The sequence below is a fragment of the Pseudoliparis swirei genome, chromosome 19, assembly GCF_029220125.1.
Source record: "Pseudoliparis swirei isolate HS2019 ecotype Mariana Trench chromosome 19, NWPU_hadal_v1, whole genome shotgun sequence".
In the NCBI taxonomy this organism is placed as follows: domain Eukaryota; kingdom Metazoa; phylum Chordata; class Actinopteri; order Perciformes; family Liparidae; genus Pseudoliparis; species Pseudoliparis swirei.
The window spans coordinates 1700107-1710597 of NC_079406.1; the positions used below are offsets into that span (position 1 = coordinate 1700107).

The window sequence follows — 10491 nt, forward strand, 5'->3', positions numbered from 1 at the left end:
AGTAAGTATAACGCATTGATACTTTATATAAATATATTAATATATAACACGCCCTCACGTCTCTGAATGATTACATCATCATCTGACACAAGTGAAGTCTCCACTGCTTCATCAATGAATTCTCTCCTCACAGCCAGAAGACGCCGGCCTCATGTTCACGAGCGACTTTTACAAACATGCGGTAAGTGTTGAAGCTTCTCAGGAGAAGAGTCTTCCCGTTTCGTTGAGTTCACGCTGACGAGTGCGTCTTTTGTTTGACGCGATAACTTAGCGACGTGTTGTTTTTCCATCGCAGAGTTCCTGCGTGAGCGTCTTCGTGGAGCAGCTGAAACACGTCCTGGACCGCGTGACGCTGCACAGAGCCGACGAGCACGTTCTCCAGGAACTCCAGGCCAACCTGCAGGAACTGGTCGTTTCACGTCAAGAGGTTAGCCGACTGAAACACGAGTGAAAACACGACTGAAACACGACTGAAACACGACTGAAACACGACTGAAACACGACTGAAACACAACAGAAACATGACAGAAACACGACTGAAACACTTTCCATTTCTTTTCCAGCTTGACCACAAATGCCAAGTAAGAAAATGTCGAAATTTGCGGCCTTTTCAGCCATTCCTGAAATTCCTCCAGAAACTAAACTCCTCAACGAGAAGATGAAGATGAAGATGAAGACGACGATGTTCTGCAGAGCTGCACGAGATATTTCAAATGAATGTATTGGATATGACATTTTAAGCCGTTTCCAATTCGGAATTGATTCAAAATGTGCATTTATGTATTTATCAGTATTATTTATTGACAGTATCTATTTATTTCAAAGTGTACTTATTTATATCTTGACATAAAACTGATTCCCTCAGCGATCCTGTGACGTGATCAGCTGGATGGAGTATTCACTCTGTGAGAAACCGTGTTCACAGTTCAGGGATATTGTTCTGCTGTCCAATAAATCAACTTTAATTGCGTGTTTGTCTCTGCTGTGTTGAAACAAGACGGTGACACAGGCAGGAAGCCAGAAGCAAAGCAAGTCGACCTCACTCAGAGGAGAAAGCTCAGACTGATCTCTGCCCCTCTGCCTCTGATCATCTGGACAGCAGTGGACCGTCACGTGTTGCCATGATGGCAGAAACAACAACTATGGACTCCTCGCAGAAACATGTCTGAGTGACACATGGGCAGCGTTATGTTGTCACACATGAAGGCAGGAGAAGTAGCAGCAGCAACACGCAGCACCATGCAGCAGCAGCATGCGGCACCATGCAGCAGCAGAAGTAGAACCATGCAGCATTCAGCAACAGTAGTAGCATGTAGCAGTAGCAGAAGTAGTAGCATATAGCAGCAGCAGCATGCTTCATGCAGCAGTAGCAGCAGCATCTAGCAGCATGTAGCAGCAGCATGGACCTGTCGGTTACCTGCCGGTTACCTGCCAGGTACCTGTCGTCCCTCATCAGACACAAAGCACTCAAACCGCTGAGCAGGAGATCTTAAAGTAAATAAAACCATAAAACAAACAAACAAACAAACAAAAAGAAGACACAACATTCCACACAAGGCGACACAGAGGCCTCTGAGCCGGGGAGCAGCAGCTGCTCCGCTCACCCGGAGAGGTGGAGCAGGAGGCAGGTGGAGGAGACCCACAATGCACCTCAGCCTGCCTGTCTCCCCCTGGTCTCACCTCTGACCTTTGACCTCTGGACACTGTTGCTGTGCCTCGGCTGCTCGTGGGCAGCACTTTGAACCCCAGAAACACATCTGGGGAAAAAGAAGAACAGAACATCTTCTTTATGGAGGAATGCAAACAATATACAAAAAATAATGCAAACAATAAACAAAAAAAGAATGAAAATAATATTTTTTTAAATAATGCAAACAATAAACTAAAAAATAATGCAAACAATAAACTAAAAAATAATGCAAACAATATACAAAAAATGAAAATAATATACACAAAAATTATGCAAACAATATACAAAAAAAGAATGCAAACTATATACACACAAATTATATAAACAATATACAAAAGAATAAGGCAAACAATAAACAAAGAAAGAATGCAAACAATATACAAAAAATGTTTTTCTACAATACAAGGTTATCTTTGCTTCGCCCGATTGTGACCACAGACACCAACTCCTCTAAAGATCACTATTCATTAACAGATATAGTCTCTGATATGTGAAAAACAACTAAAGGCATCCTGCTAGCAGACACCTGTCCCGTCTTCCTTGTTGTTGTTGTTGTTGTTGTTGTTAAGGTTCATGTCATTGTTGTCATCGACTCTTTGGATACATCCATTGATTGTGTATAAAAAGACATTATCGTGAGATCCAAGTCTAAATATATGAATATGACCATCACTAAGATGCTGACTGCAGAACATCCTCATTGATGGTCAGTGGATTATCAAAAATAGATAATGATTAATGTTCTATTATTTGTCAAATAAAAGCAAAATGTGCATCCTAACATGAAATAGGTAAATATTTAATATCATGTGACAATTCCCTTTCAGGAGTGTTTATGTTTGTATGATTTGGGTTAAGCATTAAAGGATAAACTGTAGTGAGATGTTTACGCTCTCTTATTGTTCCCTTGGTGCCTGATTGGCTTCTTCCCGCCTCGCGGTGCGGCTGCTCGAGAAGGAGCAGAAGCTGTTTCTTCTGCTCCTGTCAGCACCGCTCAAGTCACCGCGAGGTGACAGCTGGCATGTCACGATTGTTTCCGCTGGTGACGCTCGGCACGCGAAGACACCGAAGGAAACGCCGCCGCCGACAGACACGGCCAGGTTTCTGACAGGCGGCTCGCAGTTTATGGGTCAGAGCAGAGCGAAGGGTGATGATGATGATGATGATGCTGATGATGATGATGATGAAGGTGACTTTGGTCTGCACATGAACATTCTGCCACGGCTCGATGGAGAAGGGGAGTTTGTCATATAATATTATGTCTCAGCATAAATCTGTCTTTCATTAAAAAAAATCTCTTTTTAGTCAATGTAAAATCCTTTCAGAGGGGGGGGGGCATATCTCGTATAGGCGCAACTCTCACTCTCTCCAGTAGGTGGCCTCAGCGGGCCATTGCCCCCCTGGTCCTGAGTCAGTTTTATAACGAACTTTTTAAATGCAATTAAACTACAGGGTGCAAACTTAAGAACACTGATGACGACACGTGGGTTTAATCTGAAATACGATATTTAAAACCTCTAAACTCCGCACGAGAACACCGTGCGCATGTCGGGCTGTGCGTTACGTGCACACTGGAGTCGGTCGCCGCGGGGGGCCACAATCCCGCGTCCTCATCCCCACTTCACTTTCTTTTGAATGGGACCACGTCTCAGCGCGGCTGTGCGTCGGAGCCGCAGGAGAGCGCAGCGCACGGTTTGCGGCGCAGACGCGAGCAGATCGGCGGGGAGGACTCCAGTGAGAGCGCGTCGGTCGGCGGCTGCGACATGTGGACGCTGCTGTGTGTGTGATGACTTCACTCAGCGACGTGGAACCAGGCGCGTCTCTAGGATTTGGATACATCCGGGGCTTAGCCAGTGCGAGCGTTGTTACGTGCGCCTGCTGCCAGTCTGACTCCGCTGTTTTGGTTGAAAACATTCGGGGCTAATGATAAAACATCCGGGGCTTTAGCCCCGGGTTTTTTAGCCTAGGGACGCCACTGCGTGGAACCACCGGAGAATCCACCGGGGCCGCTCTCCGGTTGGCTTTGGGGACTCGGTGCGCTTTGGATTTACTTTGCGCTCCTCGCGGACGCGACGGGACGTTTATTTTGAAATCTAGAACCCCGAGCGACAGCTGGCAGGTGAGTCTGTGAGGATGGAGATTAAAGAGATGTGCTCATGCTTTTGCACGTAAGGTGTGTAACTTTTTGTAATAACATTTGGAAAATCCATTTTTGGGAACATCTGCATGCCAAAGCGCAATATAATCCGCTACACAATCAGAATTTATGAACAATTAACTAAAATAAAGTTGTTTTTTTAACCAGTGTTGCATTTTACAAGACAACAATGAATTATCTAAATGAAAACAGATGTATCCGATGTTGCGTAATGCGTGTGTGTAATTCCGCAGGAGCGAACAGGCAGAGGCGCTCAGGTCATCACGTTGACTTATTCTCTGCAGCTCAAATGATGTCGAATCACCGAGTCGGAGGGAAGAAGTTCTGCCCGGCGACGCTTTGCCTCCGACGCCTCGTCCCTCATCCCTTATCAGAAGACACGGCGATGGCCATATATGGCGAGGTTGAAGCGCGGGAGCCTCCGAGGTTCTGCTCGGCGCGGATGTAACTTGTTCGGGGATGGATCTCGTGAACCTCACGACCGTCGCGGACGCCGGGTTCCTGGACGAGGCTCCGCCCAGCCGCGTCCTCACCGGCTGCTTCCTCTCGCTGCTCATCCTCGCCACGCTGCTGGGCAACACGCTGGTCTGCGCCGCCGTCACCAAGTTCCGCCACCTGCGCTCCAAAGTCACCAACTTCTTCGTGATCTCGCTGGCCGTGTCGGACCTCCTGGTCGCCGTGCTGGTGATGCCGTGGAAGGCGGCGACGGAGATCGCCGGCTTCTGGCCGTTCGGCTCCTTCTACGACACCTGGGTGGCCTTCGACATCATGTGCTCCACGGCGTCCATCTTGAACCTCTGCGTGATCAGCTTGGACCGCTACTGGGCCATCTCCAGCCCCTTCCGCTACGAGAGGAAGATGACGCCCCGGGTGGCCTGCGTGATGATCGGCGTGGCCTGGACGCTGTCCGTGCTCATCTCCTTCATCCCGGTGCAGCTCAACTGGCACAAGGCCCAAAGTAAACCCCACGCGGCTCACCTCCCCGGCTCCTCCTCTTCCTCTTCCGGCGCTAACGCCACGTCTGAGAACTGCGACTCCAGCCTGAACCGGAGCTACGCCATCTCCACCTCCCTCATCAGCTTCTACATCCCCGTGGCCATCATGGTGGCCACCTACACGCAGATCTACCGCATCGCCCACCGGCAAATCCGCCGCATCTCCGCCCTGGAGCGAGCGGCGGCGAGCGCCAAGAACCGACACGACAGCGTGGGCGGGGCCTCCAGCGTCGGCGAGTCCGAGAGCTCCTTCAAAGCGACGTTCAAGAGGGAGACCAAGGTGCTGAAGACGCTGTCGGTGATCATGGGCGTGTTCGTGTGCTGCTGGCTGCCGTTCTTCATCCTCAACTGCATGGTGCCCTTCTGCGAGCAGCCGAGCGGCGGCGAGGGCGGCGAGGGCGGCGAGGGCGGCGAGGCCTTCCCCTGCATCAGCCCCGCCACGTTCGACGTGTTCGTGTGGTTCGGCTGGGCGAACTCCTCCCTCAACCCCATCATCTACGCCTTCAACGCCGACTTCCGCAAGGCCTTCTCCATCCTGCTGGGCTGCAGCCGGCTGCATCCAGGAGGCCACAACAAGAAGTGACTCTCTCTCTCTCTCTCTCTCTCTCTGTCTCTCTCTCTGTCTCTCTCTCTCTCTCGCTCTGTCTCTCTCTCTCTCTGTCTCTCTCTCTCTCTGTCTCTCTCTCTCTCTGTCTCTCTCTCTCTCTCTCTCTCTCTCTCTGTCTCTCTGTCTCTCTCTCTCTCTCTCTCTCTCTCTCTCTCTCTCTCTCTCTGTCTCTCTCTCTGTCTCTCTCTGTCTCTCTCTGTCTCTCTGTCTCTCTCTCTCTCTCTCTCTCTCTCTGTCTCTCTCTCTCTCTCTCTCTCTCTCTCTCTCTCTCTCTCTCTCTCTGTCTCTCTCTCTCTCTCTGTCTCTCTCTCTCTCTGTCTCTCTCTCTCTCTCTCTCTCTCTCTCTCTCTCTCTCTCTCGTGTCTCTGACTCTCTCTCTCTCTCTCTCTCTCTCTCTGTCTCTCTCTCTCTCTCTCTCTCTCTCTCTCTCTCTGTCTCTCTCTGTCTCTCTGTCTCTCTCTCTCTCTCTCGCTCCTCTCGCAGCGCTGACTCATCTTCGCCGTTTTCCCGCGGACGCCGGTCTGATCGCTGGAGACTCTCGGTGCGACTGAAGGGATGCGGCGACCCCGCACGTACCCCCCTGTTTGCATGAGGCGGCGGGGGGGAGGGGGGGGGATTTAGGGATTGAGATGAAGGCGGCCCGCCGATGTGCCATGGGGCGCCGACATGCCCCTGGGATGGATAATCCCACGACCGGGCAGCACGCACCACTCTTCAGTACCATCTCACACACACACACACTCAGAACACGCTGCTCCCGATACAGCGTGGCGGCGGCGCCCAGCGTGCACGCGGGGAAATGGCGTCCCTCGCTACGTTTACATCTCAAGGACGACCTCCACAGCAGATGTTATTCCACATCTGGATCCATCCGTCAACGCCGTGGTTTTCAAAGCGTTCTGTGAAGTCGACGCTCGTGGGAACTGAGGTCTGGATCTGTTTGGGGAGTGAACGTGGAGGACGCAGCTCGCCACGCCGACGTCTCCTCCTCACGTGGAATCATCACGACCTCAAACGGACGCAGCAGAGATTCTCATAACACGTTGTGTGTCGTGTGTTTAAAGGAGAAGTGTTGCTCCTACGTTTGACTGTTGTGCTCGTTTTAGGAGCTGATAAAGAATTGTAATTCACTAAATTATGACGGATCGGTATTTAAGACTCTTACAAGAAAATCCCTCCTCGAGAAATCCAGATCTTTTGATGTATCTTCACTCAGTCAGATAAAGCGCTGAAAAACATCTAAATATAGCCTCAAAAAATGAAACGGATGTTGATTTTAATGTGATATATCGCCAAGAGGCCGTGCACGAGAAGAAGCTCAACAGCTAACATTGTTCTTGTGTGTCTACGCTCCCGAAGAAGCAAAGATGGAATCCCAAAATATGAGTTCAGAAGATGTTGTGGGCGAGGATGGAAACTCTTCAGGGTTTCTGACTCTTGTGTATTAATTCGAGCCAGAATCGACACACGGCTGAATCAATACGACGGCGTGCATCAGGATGTGTAGGGAGCTCTGGAATGAGCAGCTGGCCCACAATGCATCCTGGTACATGGAGGAAAACACAACTCACCACGTTTACCATCGACAATAATTACACAGAAACGTAAAAAGTGGACGACTTTCTCTTTAAATAAATAATTCCTGTCTTTTTGAAGTGTGACAACCTGACAGAGACGTGGAGACTCGAGGAAGTCATTGCGCAACAATAGGCATAACCCCATAATATGGTTTAACAAATAAGAAATAACAAGTAAATAAGTTATCTTTAGAGATGCTGGAGCACTTTGTACATTTTATATTCTAGCCAGTGCCAGGATAGCCGGTTCCCACTCATTCAATTCTTTATGCTAAGCTATAAGCTAACACTAGCTTCACAAATATGAGCGTGACGTTGATCTTCTGGAATAAACTAAATGTGAAAGCGGTCCTTTAACTCAATGAGTGCAATAGTTTCATGACAGATAGATATTAGAGTCTACGACCCAAGAATGATCCTATAAGACGACGCGTTGGGGGAAGAGGATGAATTTATACTGTGTTTATTTTTACATGTGCTAACTAGCTTCATTCGTTAGCTTCAGTGACTCAAACAAAAGACGTAGATGTTTGTACCTGGCTGAAACAATATATTTATAATATGTGTGTTTTGTTTTGTTCTATTCGTGGCAGAATAAACCGTCAGGAGAAAAAAACAGAAACTGTTGTGAATTGTCTGCTTCAGCCATGTGGAAGCAGCTTAATGGAAGTCTATGTGACCAGCTTGTGAAATAGACCGTGTGTGTGTGTGTGTGTGTGTGTGTGTGTGTGTGTGTGTGGGTGTGTGCGTGCGTGTGTGTGTGTGTGTGTGTGTGTGTGTGTGTGTGTGCGTGTGTGTGTGTGTGTGACTTTGACCGCCACAGATCAAACCTCCCGGAGCACTTTTCACACCATGAGTCTAAAGGGTCAAACTTAACGGGATCAGCTGTGTCTCACGTCCCTGTGACATAACCGCCGTTGGTAAAGGGACCAATCAGGACGCGGCGTCTCACCTTTTGGGCGCTCGCTGCACTAAAGTGCTTTTCCACCCCGAACAATGGACTGAACTCCTGCAACAATCGATACACTGGAACTAAACATGCATTTTGGGTCAGAGCTGAAGGAAGGAGAGGAGTGAGCTGCGCTGCTCAGCTATTCAGATTAAATGCTGGAGGAATCTGACGAGCGGGTTTCTGCGACGCGTTTCTTAAATGATGAATTAAATCAAAATTTAAAGATTAAAAAATGCGTCTTTAGTCTCCCAGACCTGATTAATATCTCTGCAGCCGTCTTCAATAACCATAAAGCTGTGGATCAGATTAATTTGGGAGTGGAACAGTTGTTACGGCTCGTCTCATCGACGTTAAACGAGTCGCTCAAGATGTCGAGGACAGAGTCTCATCACGGAGAGTTGCTGCTCGTTAGGAATCTGATGAAGTGAAACATGCTGTGAGGATGACGCCTCTTCTCTCTGCTGCACACATGAACACAGTCGTTCTTTAAGGGGCCTTTAGGGGTCCTTTAAGGGGCCTTTATGGGTTCTTAAAGGGGCCTTTAGGGGTTCTTAAAGGGTGCTTTAAGGGTCCTTTAGGGGTTCTTAAAGGGTGCTTTAAGGGTCCTTTAGGGGTCCTTTAAGGGGCCTTTAGGGGTTCTTAAAGGGTGCTTTACAGGTTCTTAAAGGGTTCTTTAATGGTCCTTTAGGGGTGCTTTAAGGGTGATTTAAGGGTTCTTAATTAAAGGGTTCTTCAAGGGTTCTTTAATGGTCCTTTAGGGGTGCTTTAAGGGTTCTTAATTAAAGGTTTCTTAAAGGGTTCTTAAAGGGTTCTATGAGGGTTCTCCAGGCCGTTGTCCTTTGAGGGTTCTTTGAGGGTTCTTAAAGGGTTCTTAAATGGTTCTTAATTAAAGGGTTATTTGAGGGTTCTTTAAGGGTTCTTATAGGGTTCCCTTGAAGGTTCTTTCAGGGTTCTTTAAGGGTTGTATGAGGGTTCTTTAAGGGTTCTTATAGGGTTCCCTTGAAGGTTCTTTCAGGGTTCTTTAAGGGTTGTATGAGGGTTCTTTAAGGGTTCTTATAGGGTTCCCTTGAAGGTTCTTTCAGGGTTCTTTAAGGGTTCTATGAGGGTTCTCCGGGCCGTTGTCCTTTGAGGGTTCTCCGTCCTTGTGGAAACGTCCTCGAGGTGCAAAGGAAGCAGCAATTAATGTGACTGACATCATTCAGAGTGATGGCTGAGGCGGCGACAGGGAGTGAGTGTGTGTCTGTGTGTGTGTTTGTGTGTGTGTGTCTGTATGTGTGTATGTGAACAAGATGTGCGTGTGTGTGAGTCTATGTGTGTGCATGTGTGTGTGTGTGTGTGTGTGTGTCTGTGTGTGTGTGAAAAGAGAAATGTTTTGTGTGTGTTTTCCGTGTGTGTGTGTGTGTGTGTATGTGTGTGTGTGCGTCTGTGTGTGTCCCCTGTGAGTCCCTACACCATCAACCCTGTAAATAAGTCGTTCATTTCTTAAACCTTAAACATCGAGCCGCTGACCCTCGCCGCCTCGTCGTGTTTCTGGAGCAGCGAAGTCAGACGTGGCTTCAGAGGAAACTCACGACCGGCCCTGAGGGAAGATTTACTGAGACAGGGAGAGAGAGACAGAGAGAGAGAGAGAGGGATAGAGAGAGAGGGATAGAGAGAGACAGAGAGAGAGAGAGAGAGACAAAGAGACACACAGTCTTATGTAAGTATCAAGCAAAGGCCCCTGAAGGATGCTGGGTAATCATCACCTGAGTCTCTCAGTCTCACCTGGACGTGGATCCATGACGTCACGATTTCCTTTTCCGCCTCTTTTCACTCGAGATCTCATGCAATTAAAATGCAAATAAATAATTTGCAATAATCTGTAAAACTCTGCATTAAATATGAATTATTCACTCGGAGCCTAAAGCACGTTTAATATCTTCACGCGACACAGAGATGCCGACATGTTGAATAATATTAATATTGACTGAAGGTTTCTTCCATTTTTCCCCGTGAACATTGTTCCCGGGCCGTTGTGAGGTCAAAGGTCAGGGATGTCGACTGTCGAGCCCGCGGAGGGGAATTCATAATTTGCGCTATTGGGTAATAAAACATAAACTGAATTGTATTAATCTAATTATTAATACTCGTATAGTGTCGGTGACTCGTCTCCCTGTGGAGGTAAACAGATGTTCATGTGATGTAAAAGGGGGAGGAGCCTCTCTGTTTCTGTGGGCGTGTCTTCAATGTGTCATTTGCTCATCTGGGAATCCGCTTAATTTCTAGTTTTAAGTACATTTTTCTGCACTGATTCATAACGTGAGATCGCCCCTCCCTCCACTCCTCTTCATCTCTCTCCCCCCTCCTCCCCCCTTTCTGTTGATGTTGGTGCTGCCGGCCGTCACTCCGACCGGCTCCAGTGGAGAGGACAGGACCTCTGACCCGCCCACTGGGAAGGGAGCAAGGGAACGAGGGGAGAGGGAGGATCACACACAGACCGGAGAGAGGGAATTACTGCAGAGGACGGAAAGAG

At 48.4% G+C, this 10491-nt stretch overlaps 1 protein-coding gene across 1 annotated transcript; it reads left to right on the plus strand.

The window, feature by feature from the left end:
- The first annotated feature begins 3400 nt into the window (after positions 1-3400).
- Positions 3401-5426, plus strand: LOC130209731 (D(1) dopamine receptor-like). Its single transcript, XM_056439539.1, has 2 exons — positions 3401-3809; positions 4082-5426. The coding sequence occupies exon 2, from the start codon at positions 4308-4310 to the stop codon at positions 5424-5426; it is 1119 nt and encodes a 372-aa protein (XP_056295514.1). The 5' UTR covers positions 3401-3809; positions 4082-4307.
- Positions 5427-10491: the final 5065 nt, after the last annotated feature.

Bases quoted from the DNA above. Each gene is read 5' to 3' on its own strand.
- LOC130209731 (XM_056439539.1), top strand. From the start codon at position 4,308: ATGGATCTCGTGAACCTCACGACCGTCGCGGACGCCGGGTTCCTGGAC.